General features: G+C 40.7%; 1 protein-coding gene across 2 annotated transcripts in view; it reads left to right on the forward strand.

The window, feature by feature from the left end:
* Positions 1-541: 541 nt before the first annotated feature.
* The window catches only part of NAIP (NLR family apoptosis inhibitory protein), a 37,809-nt gene continuing 12,002 nt past the window's right edge, over positions 542-26,348 (forward strand). Inside the window, exons 1-10 of one of the 2 annotated variants that reach the window (XM_059062542.2) lie at positions 542-630; positions 3,102-3,675; positions 5,415-5,514; positions 10,649-10,730; positions 11,836-11,887; positions 13,803-13,922; positions 15,769-15,868; positions 22,114-22,195; positions 23,619-23,673; positions 24,018-26,126. In XM_059062542.2, the coding sequence (XP_058918525.1) occupies positions 3,105-3,675; positions 5,415-5,514; positions 10,649-10,730; positions 11,836-11,887; positions 13,803-13,922; positions 15,769-15,868; positions 22,114-22,195; positions 23,619-23,673; positions 24,018-26,126 (3,271 nt within the window). In that variant the 5' untranslated portion in view covers positions 542-630; positions 3,102-3,104. The remainder of the gene's footprint in view (positions 631-3,101; positions 3,676-5,414; positions 5,515-10,648; positions 10,731-11,835; positions 11,888-13,802; positions 13,923-15,768; positions 15,869-22,113; positions 22,196-23,618; positions 23,674-24,017; positions 26,127-26,348) is intronic. The other variant, XM_067031108.1, reaches the window with a different exon arrangement.

Genomic DNA, 26,348 nt, shown 5'->3' on the forward strand with positions numbered 1-26,348 from the left:
GAAGAGGAAACCTCCCAGAAATTAAAGCCAAAGCACGGGAGAATATGTGAGCAAAAAAAAAAGATAAGAACTTCAGTGATAAATTCCCATCTGAATAATGGGAATACTAGAAAGAGGGAAAAGAGAATAGTAGGCAGTAGGGAATTACCAAAGAAATTATAGAAGATAATTTCCCAGGGCTGATGGGAGGCCCACACGTTCAGCTTGAAACAAGTCCACTGAGTCCAATGAATGTAGAAAGACCCACACTGAGACACAATAACTTTGAAATTTTATAACCCACAGATAAAAGAGAAAATCCTAAAAGATACCAGAAAGATGGAAACTGCCACCAAAAAAATAAGACTTATACTAGCACCCGAAACATTAACTAATCTTAAATTAATTAGAATAAAACACTTCTGCTGTGGGACTTGGTAGGTTTTGTGAGACCTTTTGGTTCCTGACTACGCCCTGCTGACTCAGCACCCTAGACCATTTACTGGTGATTTCCCAGAAAACTGCAACTTGTTTTGAGTTTCAGTTCCTCAAGTATGTTCTCACTGCTTCCCATTAAAAGATAAAGAGAGCATTCATATTTACACTATGCATTCTCCTTCCATTTGACTGGGGCTCTGGATAAACCTCTAGGTAAGTAAATTACCATCTCTGGCAAAAGTGCTTTTCTTCCACACCTAAACTTATGACCCTCTTATTTCTTTTACTCTTGTTTCTCTCTTTGGAGGCAAGAGGACAGGCACTGGAGTCATATGGGTGTGGATTTAAATCCTTTGCACGACACAGCAGCATCACTGGTACTCTTAGCACTTGTAATTAATGAGCATGAAACCTGGAGAGGGCCTTGGAGATCTTCTCTCCTCCTGGAAATGGCCCGGATACCAGCAGAACTGACCACTGAACTTTGCTGTAGAAGTGCAGGATTGATTCCAGCTGGTTTGTTGCCACCCTGTGCTTATATATCTCCAGGGAGGCCTGGAGCCATGGTGTTGTCTGTTGACCAAACCTAAATGAAACATACTAACTAGTGATGAATGTAGCCCTGTGCTAGGATCTGAGAGACCAGGGGGCAGCCCGTACCATCTTGTTTGAGACTGGTCAGGCATCCTACTCTGGGCCACATGACTGGAGCGGCATAAAAGACCCCTCCTCAGGTGACAGTGTGGTTTCCCTGAGACCAAGGTACCTTGCACATATCTAGGTGGTTCATTACCTAAAATGAAGCATGTCCTGAACAGTGGAGAAAGGGTTCTAGAAACTGGGGCTGGAGTCTGAGACTTCTCTGATGTTTGCCTGTATTTTTGTACCTTATCCTCTACCTTTATTAAATTCTGAAGTAAGTATACTGTGTAGAGGCTTGTGAGTTTTTTCAGTTATCTGACTCTGTGTATTTGCTGAAGTTGGCAGTGTGAATGGAATAATGGGAACAATTTTTTAAAAAATTATTTATTATTTATTTACTTATTTTGTCTGCACCAGGTCTTAGTTGAGGCAAGTGGGATCCTTTTTTTTTTTTTTTTTTTTAATTGTGGCATGTGGACTTAGTTGGAGCATGCATGAGGGATCTAGTTCCCTGAACAGGGATGGAACCTGGGCCCCCTGCATTGGGAGTGCGGAGTCTCACCCACTGGACCACCAGGGAAGTCCCGGGAACAGTTTTTGACTTAATTTAAATGCTGGCTCCGGCTTTGTTTAGGAGAAGAAAAGATGAAAAGTGGGAGAAAGACGTAGAACCACTGATGCCAGGTTGGCTGCTGAAGCCATCCTGGTTTGAATTTGCCCTAGTACTATAATTATTCATGGGAAGAAAAGCACAGCCATCGAATTTTTTTTTTTTGCTATTTTTTAAAATTTATTGAAGTATAGTTGATTCACAATGTTTCAGGTTTACAGCACAGTGATTCAGTTATATATATATATCTTTTTTTTAAGATTCTTTCCCCATTATAGGTTATTACAAGATATTGGATATTGAATATAGTTTCCTGTGCTATATAGTAGATCCTTGTTGTTTATCTATTTTATATGTAGTAGTGGGTATCTGTTAATCCCAAATTCCCAATTTATCCCTCCCTCACCCCCAGCAATGGAATTTAAAGGTGATAGACCCAGAGCCAGAAGAAGCAGCTAAATGGGTTAAAACAGAAATATGGACAGAGGGGAAGTCAGCCAAGAATAGTGAGGCAAATAAGAAAGGCCTCAGCAGCCAGCCTGGCATCCCTGGTTCTAAATCTCTTTCCCACTTTTCATGGTTTGGGCTGTTTTGGCAAAAATGAAAGTACTAAGAAAGAGCCCTAGGCTACCAAGTCCACCAAGCTTTGGCCGGTTCCTTCTGTAAAGGGAAGGAACATGATACCAGAGGGAGAATTGGGCAGATATTTCTTTTGTTTGGAATGTGACCCTCATCTGATATCCACTAAAGGGACTCTACGGGAGAGGGCATGAAGAGACAACTGAAATGAAGGAGCTCTTCAGTCAAAAAGCCAAGTAACCTTGTGGACTGATAGAGCTTCCTGAGGAACCATTGCTGAAATGTACTGAACATATTAGTGACAAAGGAGCTCTTTTCCTTGCATTAGGTACTGCCAAATGAAGGACATGCTTGGGCTTAATCAAGATCTTCAATTAGCTGCAACGTTTGCAGAAATGTGGGTAGATGGGCAAATCTAAATCAGCTGAGCTGGATTAAGGCAGGGCACATAAAGCAAAGCTGGTAGAGTGGAAATATCCAACTCCACCTGTAGGTATTAAATGGAATACCTTGTTGATTCTTGAAATGTTGAGAATGCAAGCACGCATCTTTGAACTTGTTATATGATGATATGGGTATCCGCTATTTTATGCCTTTAACTTAAGTGACAATTGATGCTGTGATAAGGGGGCTTCCAACTGTTTGGACTCCATAGGTGACCTTACTGTTGAGGGTAGGATAAAGATCAGCTGTCACAGACCTACTAGCATATTTGCTCTGAATTGGGCTAAATGATGAGCAGAAGATCAATGTTATTCAGAAGAAAAAAACAGAAAGAATAAAGGGGTGAAACAAACCTCAGGACTAGTAAACCAGGTGGCGATGTTCATGAACATTTTCTTTCCCTTTTCAGAAAATGGCCGCCCAGGAGAAAGCCCCTGACGAGAGGATTTCCCAGTTTGATTATGCTTTGCTCCCAGAGCTGTCTGGTCTTCTAGGCATAGATGTGCTTCAATATGTAAAGAAACTAGAAGAAGAGCAGCAGAAAGAACGAGAAAAAATGCAAAAAGGCTTTAATTCCCAAATGCGTAGTGAAGCAAAAAGGTTAAAGACTTTTGTGACCTATGAGGCCTACAGTGCATGGACACCCCAGGAGATGGCAGCGGCTGGGTTTTATTTCACTGGCATAAAATCTGGGGTTCAGTGCTTCTGCTGTAGCTTAATCCTCTTTGGTACCAGCCTCCAGAGACTCCCCATGGAAGACCATAAGAAGTTCCATCCGAATTGTGAGTTCCTTTTGGGCAAAGATGTTGGTAACATTGCCAAGTATGATATAAGAGTGAAGAATCCAGAGAACAAGTTGAGGAGGGATGACAAAGCAAGATACCAAGAAGAGAAGGCCAGACTCAAATCCTACAAGAAATGGCCATTTTATGCCCAAGGGACAGCCCCAAGGGAGCTCTCAGCTGCTGGCTTTGTCTATACAGGTAGGTTGAAGTCATTTTCTGAAATATTTTGCTGGAATTAAGTTTAGGTCCTATATTTCAGTTGTAATATTTTGTAAATCTTTCCTCACTTGGTCAGTGTGTTATATTAGGTATAAGGTTTCTTTTATTAAAATCCAACTTCAGTAATTTCACTTTAGCTTTATTTTATGTGTAGTACAACATGTCAATTTACCAAAAATATATAAAAAATAAGAAAGTGACTTTTTCTAACATTCTGGGCCTCAGACAATACTTGACTGGATTTCTAAGGCTCTGAAAATAAGCTATGATGTCAGCCTGACCCCAGTCTCCTTCTCACCCATCCTCCTTTTGCTACTCTAAAATGATCTTTCTTTGATTCTTTTAATTGCAGCAGTATTGTAGGGTTTTTGTTTTTGTTTTAACCTTAAAGCTAACTCTAACATATAGGGCAAGTTGCATTTCAGAAAATTATACTTTGTGTGAGTTATCCTAACCACGCCATAAATGTTATGACCGATCTGAGTGAGAATTGTGATAACAAAAACAGCTATCATTTACTGAGTACTTAGTTGATGCTAGGCACGGATTAAGCACTAATACTAATCTGACAAACTTGCCCTTTTCCCCCATTTCACAGTTGACTTCATTGAGGCTCAAAGGGTTTAAGAAATGTGCCTAAGGATAACCAACATGGACCTACTGTATAGCACAGGGAACTCTGCTCAATGTTATGTGGCAGGCTGGATGGGAGGGGAGTTGGGGGGACAATGGATACATGTATATGTATGGCTGAGTCCCTTTGCTGTGCATCTGAAACTATCACAACATTGTTGATCGGGTGTACTCCAATATAAAATAAAAAGTTTTTAAAAAAAGAAACAAAATATTTCAATTCATCTCAGGTACACTGCATAGTGCTTGGCACACAGTGTATGTTGGATATATGAATTGTTAATTGTTACTATTGTTAATTAATTAATAGCAGAAGCTGAAGAAATTCACCTTGATGGTGTTACCCAAGTTGGACCCAAGAAGAAAATTTAAGAGATTTCTGGTATAGAATTCCCCAGATGTCACAGTGTGCTTATTACTTATTTCTTCAAGATGTTATAGTTAATGTCCTAATTGACCTAGAGACTGAAGCAGAGTAAGATGCAGAAAAAACGGATCTTTCTGTCATGTTCAAAAAAGTTGGAGTCTGTAGTTTGATTGTAATTTGCCTACCAGTTTGTGTACCATTTACATCTCAAAATGCCTTAAACCTCAAGTAAGTTTTCTTCTTAGTTTTGAAAGCTAGTGAGTTGATCCCTTTGTAGTTCCCCTAAAAACAGTTGTCAGAAAAGAAAAATATACTTGTCAAATACAAATGTCAAATGTGAAGAAAAAAAAAAAAGAAATGTGCCTAAGTTTCCGCTGAAATTTCATAGCGAAGCTACAGCTTAGGTCTTCTAACTGCACTTTACTTCATGAGTGCGGGGGATTCCTCTGCTTCCCCACTACTTCAGTGGGCATACTGAGTCCAACAGCTTAGAGTTCTGTGTGTGCCACGTCTGAGAGGTGGGGTCCCAGGCTTCGGAAATGGTCACTTAGGGCAGTGGGGCTGTGGATGAGGATTCAGCCAGATGAGAGTGTGAGTGGGCAGATGGGATGGAGCATGTCTCATTCATGCACAGAGCAGTCAACTTCTGGAGACACCCCTTCTGGACCATCCCATGGCGCTGTTGCCAGGCAATCTAAGTGTCTTCCTTCATATGCAGGTAAACGTGACACTGTACAGTGCTTTTCCTGTGGTGGCTGTTTAGGAAATTGGGAAGATGATGATGATCCCTGGAAGGAACATGCCAAGTGGTTCCCCAAGTAAGTAGATAAATATTTTTTGCTTGTAATTTTTTTTTAAGACAAAACAAAACTAAAGGCAAGAATCACCTTTCCAGAGTAGAACCTTCAGTTTTGATCTTTCTCTCTCCTAAATTGGAACACTCCAGGATTTATTCAAGCAAGAAAGCCCTGATGATATCGTGAAAATTTTTAATTATATAATTTCAAAATAGTTTCTTACTGTTTTATTATCCAAAATACTAAGATATGTTTTGCCAAGTGTAAGTTTCAGGATCTGCCTTAATAAACATGAATAATTTGCATAGGGATGATGTAAAATGGTACATAAAGGAAGTTGGAAAGTAAGACAATGTTTAAAACATTATTACAAATGGTTTAATGCACTGCTGAATATATACCAAATGAAAACATTGTATTTCAAAAACTCAGAGTTTTGATTATTACAATGGTCTTGAGTTCTCTGCTTAGAAAATGAAGTGCTTTTAAAAATTATTTCTAATGTTACGTTTACTAGTATTTTCTATGTGACTCTGTATCTACTAAATACAGATTCATTCCTTTAACAATTTTTAAAACTTTCATTTTGGAAAATTTCATATACAAGTAGAGAGAACACTTATCAACACATGGCCAAATCATATTTCATCTATCTCTCACCCACTCCTTCCCCAGAAATAAAAATAACCAAATTATTTTAAAGTAAATCCCAGACATCATATAATGTCACTTGTTGATATTTTAGTATATAACTCTAAAATATAAAAATATTTTAAAGAAACATAACCACAGTATCATTCTGTCTTCTAAAGAGGATTAACAGTAATTCCTCAATAACATCAAATATCTGAGCCAGGGTTCAAATGTCCACATCCCCCCACCTCACTTTCTCTTTGCCATTGGTTGATTTGAATCAGGATCCAAACAAGGTCCATATATTAGTTGATATAGCTCAAGATTTTTAATTTACAGATTTCCTCCTCCCTGACTTTTTCTTGTCACTTACTCATGAAAGGAGCCACGTAGTCTGTCCTATAAAATTGCCTACACTCTATGTTTGGCTGAATGTTTCTGTGGTGTCATTTAACATGTTTCTCTACTTCCTGTATTTCCTATAATCTAATAATTGGATCTAGCAGTGTGCTTCGGCTCATAGTTTATTTCTTTAACATATTTGTCATACACCTACCACATGCAAAGAAGTTTCTGGTTGGATCGTAGGTCAACCACAAAACAACTGGGCTGTTCTTTAGGTTTATAAGTCATCTTTCACATGGACAGCCATGCTCACAAAAATGGAAATATGTCTGATATGTTAAGTGAAAAAAGCAGTATGCAAAATAATGTGTAGTATAAGCCTTTAAAACCATTCAACCTATATATGGACTTGTTTGAAATATATATAGAAAAAGTTAAGAAAATATACAAACCAAACAATCGAACTCTTGAGGTTTGGGTTTGTCAGGAGATGAGGTGGAGAGGAACTTTCATATTTTACTTTGTCCACTTCTATCTTGTTTAAATTCTGGGAAACAAATGTGTATTTCTTTTATGGTTGAAAAGAAAGTGAGGGGGTGGGAGGGAGGAAGGGAACAAAGGAGAGAAGGAAGAAGGGGAGAGAGAGAGAGATGGAGAGGGAGATTGGAAAGGGAGGGGACCTCTTCCCGACAAGCAGATGAGACAGTTATAGGGATACAGGAAGCCAGATGGTTAAATACTTTGAATGTCATTCTGGTTCCTTGACCAATCAAGAATAGACACCCAGCCAATCATACTGAGTGTGTTGGCAGTGAACCACATGGGTGTGTACCGAGTGAATATCAGCCCTGGCTCTTGGGCACCTGTCGTAGCTGTAGCCTCAGCCAATGCTTCACTTATTCTCATGGCCACAATGCTTAGTGTCACTGGGTTATCCACTGGACAACTCCCAACAGCACCATTCACATCCACCATCATGTGATGGTCTAACACCAACAAGAGTTGCACATCCTGTCTCGGGTGGCCCTGGTACACTTTCTCTGACGTAGGACTGAGGGAAAGGTGAGAAGCTTAGGAAGAAGATGTGAGTCCAGCACTCAGCCTCAGAGGTAGAAGGAGCTAAGGTCCGCTGCTATCAATACAAAAGGCAGGGCAGAGCACAGAGGCTCACAGATACACAGAGCCGGCGGCTTGCTGACCCCCGTTACTGACCCTCTGAGTCTCGTGTGTAAAAATGAAAATGATAATCCATAGCTGGTAGGGTTGTTATAAGGGTGATAAGTAAAGTATATGGAGCAAATGCCTTGTAAAAACTCCCGTGTATTCCATGACCGTTTCACCTTCCACCTGTTTGTCATCATGAGCATATGCTTAGCCAATACATTCCAGAGCTGGAGTTAGAACTAAGAATTCCCCAGTTTCTTGTTGGTTGTGCTCTAACCTTAGCTGTTTGGGCATCAATTTTGGCTTTGTTTGCTGCTTTTATAAACTATGGACACAATGTCTGAGTCTGCTCCTACTCTTTAAAACGTAGTACTCAGTGTACTAAATAATTGTAAATAAATAAAACACGCTGATCTTGTATTTTTTAAACATTATATATATATATTTGTAATTTATTTTATTTTTGGCTGCGTTGGGTCTTCATTGCGGTGCACGGGCTTCTCATTGTGGTGGCTTCTCTTGCTGCGGAGCACGGGCTCTAGAGCGCAGACTCATTAGTTGTAGCTTGTGGCGAGCATTGCCCTCTGAGGAAGGTGCCATTAAGACCCTCATAAGCCTCAGGGCCCTATTGTACTCTCCTTGGTATGCATCCTGGACTTTATGGTATGAACGTAAAAAAGGAGATGGCCTTTGGCCAAATCGCTCCAGGGACCTGCTCAGTTACTGGGAGTCCCTGGTTGTTCCCTAAAGCTAGGAAAAGCAACCCTGGAGGGGAAATTGGTGCCTTTGAGGGAGAAGCCAAGAAGCCAATCAACCAGCTGATGCCGATAAGGCGTGACTAAGCTGAGAAGCCAATCAACCAGCTGATGCCGATAAGGCGTGACTAAGCAAATTCCCTGCTTTAGGGGTATATATACGGCTACGCCTTGTTGTTAAACTTGCCTTGCAACCATCAGTTGCTTGTGCCCTTCTGATCCCATACCTTGGTGCGTTCAGTTCCCTACCCCCTCTCGTCTATTGTTGCTGCACTTTGAGGACCCGCCGCGGCTGGCGGCAGTAGCTCGCGGGCTCTAGAGCACAGGCTTCAGTCGTTGTGGCTCGCGGGCTTAGTTGCTCCGTGGCATGTGGGATCTTCGTGGATCAGGGCTCGAACCCATGCCCCCTGCATTGGCAGGCAGATTCTTAACCACTGCGCCACCAGGGAAGCCCTTTGTTGTTGTTTTTTTTTTTTTTTTTTTTTTTGCTGTATGCGGGCCTCTCACTGCTGTGGCCTCTCCCGTTGCGGAGCACAGGCTCCGGACGCACAGGCTCAGCGGCCATGGCTCACGGGCTTAGTTGCTCCGCGGCATGTGGGATCTTCCCGGACCAGGGCACGAACCCGTGTCTCCTGCATCGGCAGGCGGATTCTCAACCACTGCGCCACCAGGGAAGCCCCTTTGTTGTTTTTTTAAAGAAGTAGTGTCTATCGAGCACCTTCTCAATCCACATTAAGCATGGGGGAGGGCCCCATCCATCATGTGCTATGTGGAATATGTACGAATTTGGGTTGTGTACAGGTTTGGGGCACTCCTCGGAAGGATCTGTACATCTAGAACCTGGGGACCTTAGCTACCCAGAGTGGTGGCCCTGGAACAATATATGACTCAACTAGTGGAGTTCACTTTCTCATGTCTGTACAAGAGAACAGTGGCAAGATTGATCACTTCCCGTTAGTGGCAGAACTGGGACTAACATTCTGGCCTCCTGACTCTCAGCCCTCATGATACTATAACATCACTAGAAAGGAACCTTAAATTTGAATGACAGGGCTTCCCTGGTGGCGCAGTGGTTGGGAATCCGCCTGCCTATGCAGGGGATACGGGTTCGTGCCCCGGTCTGGGAGGGTCCCGCGTGCCGTGGAGTGGCTGGGCCCGTGAGCCATGGCCGCGGAGCCTGTGCTCTACAACGGGAGGGGCCGCAGCGGTGAGAGGCCCGCGTACTGCAGAAAAAAAAAAATTTTTGAATGAGAGATTTTTTTTTAAAGTTAACTTAAAAATTGCTTTTGTTTTGTGGAAAGGAATGTGGGTTTGTTTGTTTGTTGCTGTATGCGGGCCTCTCACTGTTGTGGCCTCTCCGGTTGCGGAGCACAGGCTCCGGACGCGCAGGCTCAGCGGCCATGGCTCACGGGCCCAGCCGCTCCGCGGCATGTGGGATCTTCCCGGACCGGGGCACGAACCCGTGTCCCCTGCATCGGCAGGCGGACTCTCAACCACTGCGCCACCAGGGAAGCCCAGGAATGTGTTTTTAAAATGTATTCCATATGCTCTTCTTAAAAAATTCAATTTTTAAATTTCCATTTTTTTTTTTTTTTTTGTTACGCGGGCCTCTCACTGCTGTGGCCTCTCCCGTTGCGGAGCACAGGCTCCGGACGCGCAGGCTCAGCGGCCTTGGCTCACGGGCCCAGCCACTCCGCGGCATGTGGGATCCTCCCGGACCGGGGCACGAACCCGAGTCCCCTGCATCGGCAGGCGGACTCTCAACCACTGCGCCACCAGGGAAGCCCTCCATTGTATTTTTTTACAGAGTAGTGATATATGTTTTTCAGTGGATGAAATTTATTATTGTTTGTTATCCTTACTGCCAGTAACTTTTATTTAACCACAGGAACTAGATATAGTCACCATAGTTTAATATAACAAAAAAACCCCCCTCCAGTCTATATGTTACTGTAAATCTGTCTCTTTGATTGAATTATATTTTGTTTCAAGAGAGAAGATAATATGAAAATTTAATTTTAAGTTATTACACATGTTGTTAATGGAAATAATAATTATATGAGAATAATGATAATTGTCATAAGTTTTGGTGTAAATTTTTTGACAGTTTTATCAGAGTAAAATAAAATTGAGCAATTTAAAGCATACAATGCAGTAAGTTTTAACAAATGTTCATTGTGTCACTGCAGTTATATAAAGATACAGGACATCTCTACTACAGTATCAGGGTAAATTTTGATTCTGTTTATTAATTATAGATGTGCATTTCTTCAAAGTAAGAAATCCTCAGAGGAAATTACCCGGTATATTCAAAGCTACAAGGGATTTGTTGGCGTCACGGTAATTTACAACAGCAATTTTTTTCTCAAGTTGGCTTTTGAGTACCTAATATCTGAATGAGAAGGGGGCGGCATCACTCTTTTGTCATGGGCTCTCCTTCTTTCTTCTTCCCTTATTTCATTCCCCTACCTCTCATTGGGCAGATTGAAGAAAAGCATGTTCTCTTGGTCAACTAGAGCCCTTAGAATTTTTTTTCAGGGCTGCCTTTTGATTGGTCTGTCTGCCTTCCTGGTAGTCTTCCTCTCTTTGACTGAGGTCACCTCCGCTAGCTTCCCTTGGCCACCCCCATCTAAGTGCCCGCATAAGACATTCAGACCACTGCACACTACCCACAGCGGGCCTCAGAGCTGGTTACTTTATGCTCTATCGGGAAGGCTTCCCTAGTGACAGGTGATGGGAAAACCCAGCTTAAATTGCTTATGCAAAAAAAGCGAATTTATTGGCTAACACGACTCAGGTGAGAACCCTGCAGAAAACATGGCCTGAAAGTGGGGGAGGAGTGTTTCTTCAGATAGCAATCTGGGTGCAATTTTCAGAGAAGAATCAGTTACTCAATACCTAACCACCCTTCTGAATCCAGTTTCCTTCCTATATCTCATACGTCTCATTAGTCAAAGGACCTCTGTGATATCTTGTTGTAACTTAGCTTTTGAATTGGATCTCTGGAAAAACCAACCCGGAGATGGCTTCCTGTTGAGTATAAATAAACATTTAGTTTTTTTTTTCTTCCCTTTATACTGCATAAAAAATTACAACATTAATAGAAATAATAATTAAAGGAATAATTCTCTAACAACACTGTCACTCAATCCAATGAAACTCTTCATTTGGGGGCAGGGTTGAAGGAGGGAGTTCTTTTAATGTTTATTCATAGATAGTTGTATGCTCCAAGTCGATAACTTGAATTTTTTAAAATTGAGGTATTGATGCACAATATTTGTTTCAGGTGTACAACACAATGATTCACAATTTTTAAAGGTTATACTCCATTTATATTTACTATAAAATATTGGATATGTTCCCTGTGCTGTACATTAGATACTTGTAGCTTATTTGTTTTATACATAGTTGTTTGTAGGATAACTTGAGTTTTAATTTTCTTCAGGGAGAACATTTTGTGAATTCTTGGGTCAAGAGAGATTTACCTATGGCTTCAGGTAAAGATTCAGACGTATTTCAAAAAGCTTTGCTTGTTTATTTCTTCTTTTGCTTTTTTTTTCTTCAGCCTAATTTTTTTTTAACCCCTCCATTTTCCTCCTTATTTTATGGTGCCATATTAATTTTTTAAAAAACCATTTCATTAGAGTTTCTGGTCTCCTGGAGTAACTTAGTTGGTTTTTTTTTGTTTGTTTTTTTGGCTGCACCACACAGCATGTGGGATCTTAGTTCCCAGACCAGGAATTGAACCCATGCCCCTTGGATTTGGAGCACAGAGTCTTAACTACTGGACCACCAGGGAAGTCCCGTGACTTAGTTTTTTAACATAAATGAGCATAGTGAAATATGTCAGCGTTGGGTCCTTGACTGAATTTCCTTTAAAACAATTAAGGCTTCTGGATAAAATGGTTTTGAAAACATTCTTAAATGGATCAGTGTCTGTTAAGAAATGAAATGTGAAATAATAGAAAATAAATATTGGTCTCTACTCCTAGTTCCTGGCACAGAGCTCCTAAAATCCATGTAATTTCCTAAGTGATAATATCACGAGGTGCATCTTTTGTTCTAATATTGGATCTTTGACGCTGTCCCCGACACAGGGCTCCTAAAATCCTTGTAAACTCCTAAGTGATAAGAACACTGGGAGGGTCTTTGGTTTCTAATGAGGTGATTCTGGGTGAGCTCCTGGATGGCTTCTGGATGGGAGCTGGTCACTGGAAAGAGCAAGCCATGATTAGAAGCTTGGAATTTTCAGCCCCACCCCCTATTCTTAAGAGCAGGGAGAGGGGTATAAATGGAGTTAATGATCCATCATGCCTGTGTGAGGAAGCCTCCATAAAAATCCCAGTAGTACAGGTTTCCAGGAGCCTTCAGGTACGTGAACACTTCCACACTGGGAATGTGACACATTCCTACTCCATGAGGATAGAAGATCCCAGATCTCACTCTATGAGCCAGTTCATCTGGCTGTTCATCGGTACCCTTGATCATATCCTTTACTAAACAAACATAAGTGTTTCTCTGAGTTCTGTGATCCTCTCTAACAAATGAAATGGGGTAGGAGCAGTGTTATGGGATTGAGCCTTTAGCCTGTAGGATCTGACACTACTAAGTAGACAGTGTTGGAACAGAGTTAAATTGTAGGACACCCAGCTGGTGTTGCAGAGAACTGTTTACTGGGAGAAAACCCCCATACATCTTGTATCAAAAGTATCGTGAATGTGATGGTAGTGTGAGAGTAAAGGAGACACACAGGAGGAAAAGACTAAGGTTTTTCCAGTACATTAAGTCATATTCCAGTTAAAACTCAAGTGACAGCAGGAATCCTGGGGCTAAGTGGAATAATGAAGCAAGCTTTCATCTTAAGGAATTTTGCAGTATCTAATTTTATTTACATATTTAATAAATATAAGTTGGTTTTCAAATCATCAAAGGGTGCAGAAGACAGGAACCAAACCCCAGGGCCAGCCCAGTGTGGAAAGTCTAATAGAAACCACCGCATAGAGTGGACATCCAAAGGGCAAGAAACAAATCTGCCTGCTCTTAAGGGAGCTGCAAGGAAAATTTGCCTTTCTCAACTCCGATTCTAACTTGTGGTGGAAGGGAAGCTCCTCTAGCTTTTTCTTGCTTCATCCTGATGTTACATGATGAAAGATAATTAGAAAATATTTTACTATAAAATAATTTGAATCTATATAGAAATAAGACCATAGTAAATCCCCACCATGCATCCACCACTCTGCTTCAACATGTGGTCAGTCTGGCCTTTCCTGTTTCTTTTCTAATCCCCTCCTTCAATTATATTGAAGCAAATGCCAAACATATCATTCTGTCTGTAAATACGAAAGGATAATTCAAACACTGATACTTGCAATATCAAAGCTTGCTGGTCTCACCATACGCTTTTTATTCAAGTGTGTTGCAATGGCAGCATCTTTGCTAATGAAGAACTCCGACTGGACTCTTTCAAGAACTGGCCCCAGGCATCCCCTGTGGGAGCTGCAGCTCTGGCCAAAGCAGGTTTTTTCTACATAGGTGAGTCAGCAATTTGCCCCAAGCTCTTGCCTTGCTGCCCATTTAAACCCCACATACACTTCATGATCCTGGGCTCGTATTTAACTAAGCTGAACAATCCCTACTTCTTTTCATTATTCCTTTTTCTTTTTAAAAAAATTATTTATTTATTTAGGCTGTGCCAGGTCTTAGTTGCAGTGCATGGGATCTTCATTGTGGTGTGTGGGATCTTTTTTTTTAGTTGCAGCAGGTGGGCTCCCTAGTTGCAGCATGTGGACTTCTTAGTTGTGGCATGTGAACTCTTAGTTGTGGCATGCATGTGGGATCTAGTTCCCCTACCAGGGATTGGACCCGGGCCCCCTGCATTGGGAGCGCCGAGTCTTACCCACTGGACTGCCAGGGAATTCCCTCATTATTCCTTATATATTCCTTTTCCTTTCTGTGTCAGATGGCCATACCTACCTTAAGAGGAGCTGGGACGTTTAACTTTTTTTCTGGGTAGCAATGTGCCCAGCTGAAAATTGGGGTTTCTGTTACTATGGAAGAATGAGAGATAACTAGGAGTGTGGATAGCGGTTTTTGCCACACACTCCTTGGAAGAGAAAGAAAGGAAATTCCTTTTAATGATTCCTAAGCATGTAGAATCTTCCATCAGTTCATAGTACTCTCTCTTGAGCTGCTGGTCATCAGGGAGTTCCACTCTGTAATGCACAAAGAGCGGGCAGGTTCCCCTCAGCTAAACCTCTGCCTGAGGTACAATAAGGTGAAAGGATATTGTGTCCTTCCTGGGAACCTTGATGGCCTTCTTCAGACCAAACACACATGCTAAGTTACGGTGGAGGTCCATGTAGACCTTTTACAGAGAGGTAAGTCAAGAATACCACAGAGCAGTACAGAGTAGGGGAATGTAGTGTTCACTCAAACTAACAGACATGTTCCATTGGTACAAAAAATCTTAATGCCTCAGTCTTAAGCATTTGGAAAGGCAGTGTTCCACCCTTTTTTCCTGCTCTCTCCATTCTGTCTTCCTCTTGCCAGCCTTCCTCTAGGACCCTCTGTCCAGTGTCCTCACCCTCTTCCTTTTGAACCTCCTCCTCTCCCCACAAATCCTAGGCATCTCATCCTTTTGGGGTTTTGCAAGCTCTAGGACCTCCTATTTTTATCCAGACACAAAGGGAGGTTTTCCTCTGCTCTGGCTTTACAATGCCTACAGGAGTCCAAGAAGAGAAGGAAGATGATGGATGCTCCATTTCTAGTTCAATCTTTTGGTAGATCCAAATGCTAATTTCCTTCCAAAGAAATAGTCTCACATGAAGACTTGATCCTACTTTCTAGTGGAATAAACCTAGCAATAATGTAGTAAGAGGCATTTGATTCTTCACGAACTTACTTACATGAGAGTTGCTATATTTGCTCATATATATTTTCCTGAGCTCCACATATTTTCTTTCTGATTTATTCATTAAATAAATAACTTACTGAGTGCCTAGTAAGTCTTAGGCACTCTTCTAGGTCCTTGAGATTCATTAGGGAGCAAAACAGGAAAAAATCTCTTCCTTCACGGAACTTCAGTTCCACATTCTGATTTGCAAATCTCTTGCTCCACAGAATGAGGAGGGGACAGGGAGAGGGTGTTAATCAGTGCATGGTACATAGGAACATTGAATGTTACTTGTTCATGACCCCATTGATGAGAGAAGAGCCCTAAATAGAATATTTCCTCACTGGTGACCCAATTTGTGACTTTGTCACAAAATCCGATTGAAAGTGCAAGTAGGGTTTTGCTAATAAAGGCCTGGTAGTTATTATGTGTGTCATTCGACAAATACACTGGCCAGTGGCACTGATCAAATTTCCTTACTTCTAGGTAAAAGCGACACCGTACAGTGTTTTTCCTGTGGAGGATGTTTGTATAAGATGGAGGAAGGTGATGACCCATTAGAGGAACACACCAAATATTTTCCTAAGTGAGTAGAATGAATGTTTAGTGTCTATGAATTGGATGTATTGACACTTTAGCAATTTTCCCCTCATTTTATATTCTGATTAAGTCTTTGCCCACCTCTCTGATTCTTATGATGAAGGATGAGTCTCTCTCTTTCATGCCCTTGCTTTCATGACCCCTTTCCCATCTAGCCTCCCTCTCACTATAGTCACAGCACAGTTTTGGTTCAATCATTATTTTCACATTACATGTTTACATTATCATGACTTCATAAAGGCGAACCCTAGTAATAAATAATTTACCTTCCCTCCCTGTACCACTTCCAATTTTTGTAGTAAGTAACAAACGTCTTATTAGTATGTTTGCTTAGTTTTTTGGTTTTTGAGGTGAAATTCACACATAAACTATTTTAAAGTGCACAGTCCAGTGGCATTTAGTACATTCACAATGTTATGCAACCACACCCTGCTGTCTAATTCCAAAACGTTTTCATTATGCCCAAAGAGAACTCTGTACCCATTAAGCAGTCATTCCCTATCTCCCCAGTGCACCCTAGCTCCTTAGAGCTACCAGTCAGCTTTCTGTCTCTCTAGATTTACTGTTCTGGATATTTCATGTAAATGGAAGCATGTAATATGATCTTTTGTATTTGGCTTCACTTAGCACAATGTTTTGAGGTTCATACATCTTGTAGAATGTATCAGTACTTCATTCTTTTTTATGGCTGAATACATGTAATTGTATATGTGTATATGTATATATATATATATATATATATGTATGTATTTCAGTTTCTCCATCTCCTCGCCAACACTTGTTATTTTCCTTTTTAAAAAATATACCCATTTTCTTAGTTTTAAAATGTATTTAGCAACAGTTCATCTTCAAATTCTCCCAAATGTTTAAATCTTCTCACCGGTCATTCAAACGTGTAAGATAGCACACCATTTTCATTTTCTTTTTTTTTTTTTTTTTTTTTTTTTTTTGCGGTACGCGGGCCTCTCACTGTTGTGGCCTCTCCTGTTGCAGAGCACAGGCTCTGGACGCGCAGGCTCAGTGGCCATGGCTCACGGGCCTAGCTGCTCCGTGGCATGTGGGATCTTCCCGGACCGGGGCACGAACCTGTGTCTCCTGCATCAGCAGGCGGACTCTCAACCACTGCTCCACCAGGGAAGCCCCCATCTTCATTTTCTTAAAGGAGTCTGTTGTGAAGTCTCTGACCTGCTTCAATATGAACTATTTGTCCTGTAGTCATCCTAGGATCCTGGGATCATTCTTCACGGTCATCCTAGGGATTCCTATTGCCTCTCTCCTGTGTTGTAGCTCCTGTTTCCTGGATCTACTGTCACCCTCTTCTTGGTTTATTCACTCACTTTGTTGTTGTTTTGTTTTGTTTAATTGTGGAATTGGATTATGTCTTTTAATTTTTTAAATTAATTTTTATCAGAGTATAGTTGCTTTACAATATTGTGTTAGTTTCTGCTGTACAGCAAAATGAATCAACTATACATATACATATATCCCTTCTTTTTTGGATTTCCTTCCCATTTAGGTCACCACAGTGTATTAGATAGAGTTCCTTGTGCTATACAGTATGTTCTCATTAGTTATCTATTTTATACATAGTGTCAATAGTGTATGTGTGTCAATCCCAATCTCCCAATTCCTCCCACCACCCACCTTCCCCCTTGGTATCCATACATTTGTCCTCTATGTCTTTTTCTGCTTTGCAAATAAAATCATCTATACCATTTTTCTAGATTCCACATATATGTGTTAATATATGATATATGTTTTTCTCTTTCTGACTTACTTCACTCTATTCATTCACTTTGGAACACTCCTCCACAGTTCCCTGGGAAAGATTGCATAAGCGATACATGTTTTTAGCTTCCATTTAATGCATATATCTGAATATTTATATATATTTTCTCACACTCATTTGGTAGTTTAGCTAGGTATAGAATTCCAGGTTGGAAGTCATTCTAATTCTAAGTTGTACAGACTTCGCTATATTTTCCAATACTGCTATTGAAATTCCATGTCTTTCTGATTCTTAATCCTTTTATTGCAAACTACTTTTTCCCATCCTGGATGCATTTAGGATTTTCTGTTTCCAGTGTTCTAAAATTTCATGAATAAATGGCTACTTTTTAATATATATATTTATTTATTTATTTACTTTTTTGTGGTACGCGGGCCTCTCACTGTTGTGGCCTCTCCCGTTGCGCGGAGCACAGGCTCCGGACGCGCAGGCTCAGCGGCCATGGCTTACGGGCCCAGCATGGCTCACGGGCCCAGCCACTCCGCAGCATGTGGGATCTTCCCGGACCGGAGCACGAACCCGTGTCCCCTGCATCTGCAGGAGGATTCTCAACCACTGCGCCACCAGGGAAGCCCAATATTTATTTTCTGTAGCTCTTTAACCTTCACCAAACTCTTCAAAAATGTTCAACTGTAAGAGAACATTTTTTTGTTTTCACTTTGTAATTAGTAAGTGCTCTTCCAGAAATAAATATTAATACAAACAGGTCTTAAATACTTCCATCTAATTCTAAGATTCTAAAGAGGATACAGGCCTTCCCTGGTGGTGCAGTGGTTGGGACTCCGCCTGCCGATGCAGGGGATGCGGGTTCGTGCCCCGGTCCGGGAAGATCCCGCGTGCTGCGGAGCGGCTGGGCCCGTGAGCCGTGGCCGCTGTGCCTGCGCGTTCGGAGCCTGTGCCCCGCAATGGGAGAGGCCACAACAGTGAGAGGCCCACGTACCGCAAAAAAAAATAAAATAAAATAAAGAGGATACAGTTTTGAAGGTGTTTTGACAGAAGTAGTTGTGTTTTTTTCTTTCTTATTTGGATTTAATATTTTGTAAATTTTTAAACAGTGGGGATATTCTTCTTAATTCTTGGAAAAATAAGCTAGAATGCAGTCTAATTTTATTTAGAACCTCTCCTGGACTCTATCAAATCCCTTTTTGTATGGCATTTTTATTTTTCCTCTGCCTTTTTTGTTTGTTTTGTGGTTTTTGTTGTTTTTATTTTTCGGTGTTCCATGTGAGGCTCAAATCTTCTGCCTCTTTTTTAAAATCACAAACTAGGATGCATTTAAAGGAGTACCTAAAATATTTATGTATGATTTAAAGGACAATTAACAAAGAAACAAATGAACCCAGCACTAAAGTTAAGAAATTGAATATTATCAAGTCCTTAGAATACTACTGTGTGCCCACCTTCCCAATTCTGATTATATCCTTGTCCCTCCAATTCAGAGGTAAACATGATCCTGAAATTTGGGTTAACTGTTCCTTCTTCTCCTAATGGTTTCACCAACTACATGTGTATCATTAAACACATTTAACTTTGCCTATTCTTGAAGTTCAAATAAATGGAAGCATACTGCATGGTTCTTCTGTGATGACTGACTTATTTTACTCAAACTTTACACAAAGTTTTTGAGACTTATTCATAATTATGTATAGAGTTGTAGTTCACTTGTTCTCATTGCTATATAGTATATTGTTTTATGAATATATAATTTATCCATTCTATTCTAGATTCAACATCTGGGTTGTTTTCAGAGTGTTGAAATTCAAATAATGCCACTATGAACCCTCTTGTACATAATTCCCAGTGCTCATATGGGTTTCTCCAGGATGCATAACCAACCAGGGAATTGCAGTGTAATAGGATTTGCACATATTCAACTTTATTAGATTATGCAAAACTTTTTTTGAAGTGGTTGTACTGATTTATATTCTCACTAGCATAGATGTTTCCATTCTGTCTGCTTCCTCACTAATTTAGTATTGCCCAAATTTTAATTTTTGTCAATCTAATTACTAATAATGTTGAGCATATTTTCATATTTTCCCATATAGTTTCCTTGTTCTTTTTCTTCAGGACCATATCTTGGCTATTCTTTGCCGTTTCCTCTTTCATATTCAGAGAATATATGAAATGTCCCTCTTTATCTCTCATAGTACTCCTTATTCTTAAGTCTTTATCTGATATTAATATATGTAGCCACTCAAGCTTTTGTATAGTTTTTACATGATACTACCTTTTTTGAAATCGTTCTACTTTTTTTTTTTGGCCACGCTGCATGGCTTGCAGGATCTTAGTTCCCCGACCAGGGATTGAACCCAGAGAGCATCAAGTCCTAACCACTGGACCACCATGGAATCCCCGAAATCATTTTACTTTTAATCTATGACTTTATATTTAAAGTGAGTTTCTTGTAGGCAACATAATTGGGTCTTGCTTGTTTTTAACAGTCTGACAATATCTGCTTTCTTTTTTGTTGTTGTTGTTTGTTTTTGTTTGTTTGAGTTTTTTTGGCTGTATTGCCAGATCATGAGATCTTAGTTCCCTGACCAAGGATCTAACCTGGGCCCCTGGCTGTGAGAGCTCATAGTCCTAACCACTGGACCTCCAAGAAATTCCCCAATATCTGCTTTCTAATGGGAATGTTTAGAACATTTACATTTAATATAATTATTAATATGGTTGGATTTAAATCTACTATTTTGCTATTTGTTTTCTATTTATCCCATCTCTTCTTTGTTTCTTCTTTTCCTGACTTGCATTTGAGTATTTTTTAGTATTCCATTTTATCTCTATTGTTGGCTTTTTAGATGTACATCTTTATCTTTTTAGTACCTGCTCTAGAATCTACATAATGTATGTTTAACATATCACAGTCATGTTCAAATAATATTATCACAGTTGACATATAATGTATGAACCATATAACAGTATACTTCTATTTTCCCCCTCCTATTATTTGTGATTTTGTTTTCATACATCTTTACATCACATATATTCTAAATCTCACAATATAGTATTATATCTTTGCTTTAAAAATTATCTTTTAAATACATTTCAAAAAGAGAAAAAACGTATTTCTTATTTACCCATTGGGTTACCATCCCTGGCACACTTCATTCCTTTGGGTAGAACCAAGTTTCCATCTGTTATCATTTTCCTTTTAACTGAAGAACTTCCTTTAACTTTTCTTGTAGTGTTGGTCTGCTGGCAACTAACTGTATTGGCTTTACTTGTATGAAAATGCCTGTATGTTACCTTCCTTCAGAGTACTTTTCCTTGATGGGTCTATCTGCATAGTGACCTTGGACAGAAACATTTGAAGTCCTACTAGCTATTTTCCTGTAGCTACCCTTCTATTCCTGGGCTCATCTTCAAGTAGGAAAATAAAAATGATGTGTCCTCTTGCTTTATCTCCTGCTTTCCTGTAATTCAGCAGCATAAAAATAAACCAAGATAGTTGTTTCTAGTTTTATCATTTACCTACTGACATTTATAGTTCTCATCTATCCAAATTAATGATTGTGGGTAGAGCTCTTTAGAATTTTCTTCCTTGGTTCTTCAGGCAGACATCATACCTGAATTTAGAAGGTATTTTATGTTCCAGTTTCATGATGTCTAGCAAATTAATTTAGAGAGTATGTTTGTAGCCATTCTTTAGGCTTCATATTGATGGAGTTTTTTTCTAAAATAAACTTTTTATTTGGGAAAATTTTTCGACTTAGAGAAAAGATATTATCCTGGTACATTTGTTAAAATTTAAAAAACCAACGCTGGTACATTGCTATCAACTCCAGATGTTATACATGTTTCACCATTTTTTCTACTAATGTCCTTTTTGTTGTCATTATTCCAGGATCCATAGATAGAGTTGTCTTCTCTATTTTTTTTTCCTTTAGGTTCATTTTAGCTGGTCTCATGGATGAGTGTTAAATATGCTCCCATTCCACCAAATTGGTTGGTTATCCCCACCATTACTTTATGAACCATTTATATCTCTACTGCTGAGATTTATAGTCTACATGTCTTGTTTGATAAAGACACTGACAGAATCACTGGAAATGTTAATTTTATACTTAATTTTTGCCACTAAAACTCTAACAGTGTTTTTGAAAACCTAATGCAAATGCTTAATTGCATACAACTATTTTTAAAATTTATTTATTTATTTATTTTTGGCTGTGTTGGGTCTTCATTGCTGCGTGCAGGCTTCTCATTGCGGTGGCTTCTCTTGTTGAGCACGGGCTCAAGGTGCACGGGTTTCAGTAGTTGTGGCATGTGGGCTCAGTAGTTGTGGCACATGGGCTTAGTTGCTCCGCAGCATGTGGGATCTTCCCGGACCAGGGCTCAAACCCGTGTCCCCTGCATTGGCAGGCAGATTCTTAAACACTGTGCCACCAGGGAAGTCCCATACAATTATTTTTATAACTTTTAACTTTTGTGCTTAGTTGTCAGTTTCTCCAAAATATGAAGTGCTCTGCAGAAGTGATTCCAGACCTTCAGAGCCATGGTGAACTTTCTGACTTAACGGTATGAACACCACCGTATTTATTTTCAGAGTGTGTGATCATGTGGTTAAAAAAACAGTTCCTGTTTTTGAACAGGAACTGCTCATCATAAAAAAATAAATAGTGCTTCCCTGGTGGCGCAGTGGTTGAGAGTCCGCCTGCCGATGCAGGGGACACGGGTTCGTGCCCTGGTCCGGGAAGATCCCACATGCCGCGGAGAGGCTAGGCCCGTGAGCCATGGCCGTTGAGCCTGCGCATCTGGAGCCTGTGCTCCGCAATGGAAGAGGCCACAGCAGTGAGAGGCCCGCATACCGCAAAAATAAATAAATAAATAAATAAATGAATTCTACAAATATCCGTTAAGCACCGATCATGCGCCAGTTGCAGATGGGGATGCTACAATAAACAAAACATAATACCTAGTTTCATGAAATGTAGAGTCAATCCCTTCTACTTTGAGGCCCAGACTCGTTTGGATCTAAAAGTTGATTAGCATCCAGGCTACCTGGATTCCATCTTTGATCATCATTTGGAGGACAGTAAGGTCTGACTTGGTAGTTGGCTTTTCTCAAAGCTGGGAAGATATGTTTCTTTTACAACAACAACCAACCAACCAAATCAAAAATACAGATTAATAGGTTGACCTCTTTTTAAACTGAGAAATTCTACATAGTTCTCTAGGAGATTAGCAACTGCCGATTTAATACACACACACTCCTTATTTGAGGCTGTATGTTAGGTGTATTATGTTTGTCATCCCCAAAAAAGTAAACAAGGTAATTTGTCGTTCACTTGATTCATCTTTGCTCATCCCTCCACCTCCCTTAAATAGCTTATTTTAAAAATATATTTATTTATTTTTTATTTATTATGGCTGTGCCGGATCTTAGTTGTGGCATGTGGGATTTTTCAGTTGTGGCATGGAGGCTCATAGTTGTGGCATGTAGACTCTTAGTTGCAGCATGCATGCAGGATCTAGTTCCCCGACCAGGGATGGAACCCAGGCCCCCTGCACTGGAAGCTGGAGTCTTACCCACTGGACCACCAGGGGAGCCCCTTAAATAGCTTATTTTTAAAGGAAGAAACATAACCTTCTTATATCCCAGGTATGTAATATTTTAAAAACTGTTGATAACTAAGATCAGAAGTTTCACCTAATGATTTCTGGAGGGTCCGTCTTGCTCTAGACACTGTGATTCTAATCATCTGGACAGTAATCACAGCTCAAGTCACCCATGGAATGCACTGTTGGATATCACCCAGGAGCACACGCTTGTGTGTGTTTGCAGATCACTTATTGTTTCATATTTGTAGCACTCCTCCCTGCAACTGGCATAAATACTTGAGGATGGGTTGGGTTTAGAAAATGTCTGGTCCCTAATTGTAATTCAAAGCCCCACCCTCTTATACAAATGTTGATTTAATAGAGGATTTTCTTTTCAAAGGAAACTACAAGTGAAAGCAATCTTGAAGAGTCAGCAGTGAGTTCTGCAGTGCCAGGTAAGGATCTGGAAGTAGCAGATGGGATTAGATGAATGTTTTTTTAGAATATTTCTATGTAGGGGATTTTTGTGTGTGTGTGTGTGTGTGTGTGTGTGGTTCGCAGGCCTCTCACTGTTGTGGCCTCTCCCGTTGTGGAGCACAGGCTCCGGACGTGCAGGGTCAGCGGCCATGGCTCATGGGCCCAGCCGCTCTGGGGCATGTGGGATCCTCCCGGACCGGGGCACGAACCTGTGTCCCCTGCATCGGCAGGCGGACTCTCAACCACTGTGCCACCAGGGAAGCCCTACATAGGGGATTTTAAAAGAGTATTTATAACTGTGCCTCCTTGCTTTTCTCCACAGAGGTGGCCCATGGTGAAGCCCAGTGGCTTCAGGAGGCAAAGAGTCTGAGTGAGCACCTGAGAAAAGCCTACACCAGTGCCCCTTTCTGCTACATGTCTTTGCTTGAGGTCTCTTCCTGTCTAGCCACCGATCAGCTGCTGAATTGTGATCTGTCCCTTGCTTCAAAACACATCATCGATACTGTGCAGGAGCCTGTGGTGTTGCCTGAGGTCTTTGCTAACTTGAACTCCATCATGTGTGTGGAGGGTGAAGCTGGTAGTGGAAAGACGGTCCTCCTGAAGAAAATAGCTCTTCTATGGGCATCAGGATGCTGTCCCTCGTTACACAGGTTCCAGCTGGTTTTCTACATCTCCCTTGGCTCTACCAGACCAGACCAGGGGCTGGCCAATGTCATTTGTGACCAACTCCTAGAGACAGAAGGATCTGTTACTGAAGTGGGCCTGAGGAACATCATCCAGCAGTTAAAGAACCAGGTGTTATTCCTTTTGGATGACTACAAAGAGATGTGCTCAATCCCCCAAATCATAGAGAGGATGATTCAAAAAAACCATTTGTCAAGGACCTGCTTATTGATTGCTGTCCATACAAACAGGGCCAAGGACATCCGCCGATACCTAGATACAATTCTAGAGATCAAAGCGTTTCCCTTCTGTAATACCATCTATATATTACGGAAGCTCTTTCCAGATGATTTGACCCGTCTGCGAAAGTTTATGATTGACTTTAGAATGAATGAAACATTGCTGGAAATTCAGAAAACTCCCTTCTTCGTAGCAGCAGTCTGTGCTAATTGGCTTCGGTATCCTTTTTGTCAGTCCTTTGATGATGTGGCTGTTTTTAAGTCCTATATAGAATGCCTTTTCTTGAAGCACAAAGCTGCAGCTGACCGTCTCAAAGCAATTGTGTCCTCCTGTGGTGAGCTGGCCTTGAAAGGGTTTTTTTCATCTTGCTTTGAGTTTAGTGATGATGATCTCATAGAAGTAGGGATTGGTGAAGATGAAGATCTAGCCATGTACCTCATGAGCAAATTCACAGCCCAGAGACTGAGGCCAGTCTATCAGTTTTTGAATGCTTCATTCCAAGAATTTCTTGCTGGGATGAGGCTGACTGAACTCCTGGATTCAGATAGGCAAGAGGATCAAGATTTGGGACTTCATTATTTGAAACAAATTAACTCAACCATGATGGCTGTAGGTCCCTATGAAAAATTTTTGAACTATGTCTCTTGCCACCCTTCAACAAAGGCAGGGCCAACAATTGTATCCCAATTGCTTCTTTTGGTGAATAATCAAGAGACACTGGAGAATATATCTGAAAATGATGACTACCTGAAGCATCATCCAGAGATTTCAGAGAAGATGCAGTATCTCAGGGTGTTGTGGCAACTCTCTCCAGAAGGTTACCTTTCACTGGTTTCAAAACATTTACTGGCTCTGGCTGTAAAAATTGCTTATCAAAGCAACACTGTTGCTGCCTGTTCTCCATTTATTTTGCAGTTCCTTCGAGGGAGAACCCTGTCTCTGAGTGTACTTAAGTTACAGTATTTTTTTGACCACCCAGAAAGCCTGTTATTGTTGGGGAGCGTCCAGGTCTCCATAAGCGGAAATAGGTTACCCAAATCAGATATTTCATTACTGGGAGACTTTTTAGACAAATCCCAGGCACCAACTATAGATCAGGACTATGCTTCTGCCTTTGAACTTGAGAGTGAATGGAAGCAGAATTTAGTTAAAAAAGAGGAAAACGTGAACAGTTTTCTGAACATGCAACTCAAGGCACCAGCAGATATCAGCACTGGCTATTGGAACCTTTCTCCAAAGCAGTACAAGATTCCCCTTCTGGAAGTTCATGTGACTGATGCTGATGCTGTGGATCAGGAGATGCTAAGGTTTCTAACGAAAGTTTTCTCAGCTTCACAGCACATTGAACTCCACTTGACCAGATGCAGCGGTTTTATTGAAAGCATCCGCCCAGCTCTTGAGCAGTATAAGGCCTCGTTCACCAAGTGCTCCATAAGCCAATCTGAGCTGAGTGCAGTAGAACAGGAATTGCTTCTCACTCTGCCTTCCCTAGAATCTCTTGAAGTCTCAGAGACAACCCATCTACAAGGTAAACCTGCACCTGCTTTAGATGACTGTTAGGATGTGTACTTTTATCTTCTCACTCTTAGTTTTAGGTGGATGAAAACTTCTGAAAGTGTGAGACCATAAATCCTTGCTGATTGAACAGATATAAAATAAATCTTTACTAACTTATTTCTGTCAATAATATGAATTAGTGAAAGGCTTCCAAATAACAGAATGGCTTTCAAACTCTGATAAAAATAATAAA

This window comes from Kogia breviceps, chromosome 4, assembly GCF_026419965.1.
Source record: "Kogia breviceps isolate mKogBre1 chromosome 4, mKogBre1 haplotype 1, whole genome shotgun sequence".
NCBI lineage: Eukaryota > Metazoa > Chordata > Mammalia > Artiodactyla > Physeteridae > Kogia > Kogia breviceps.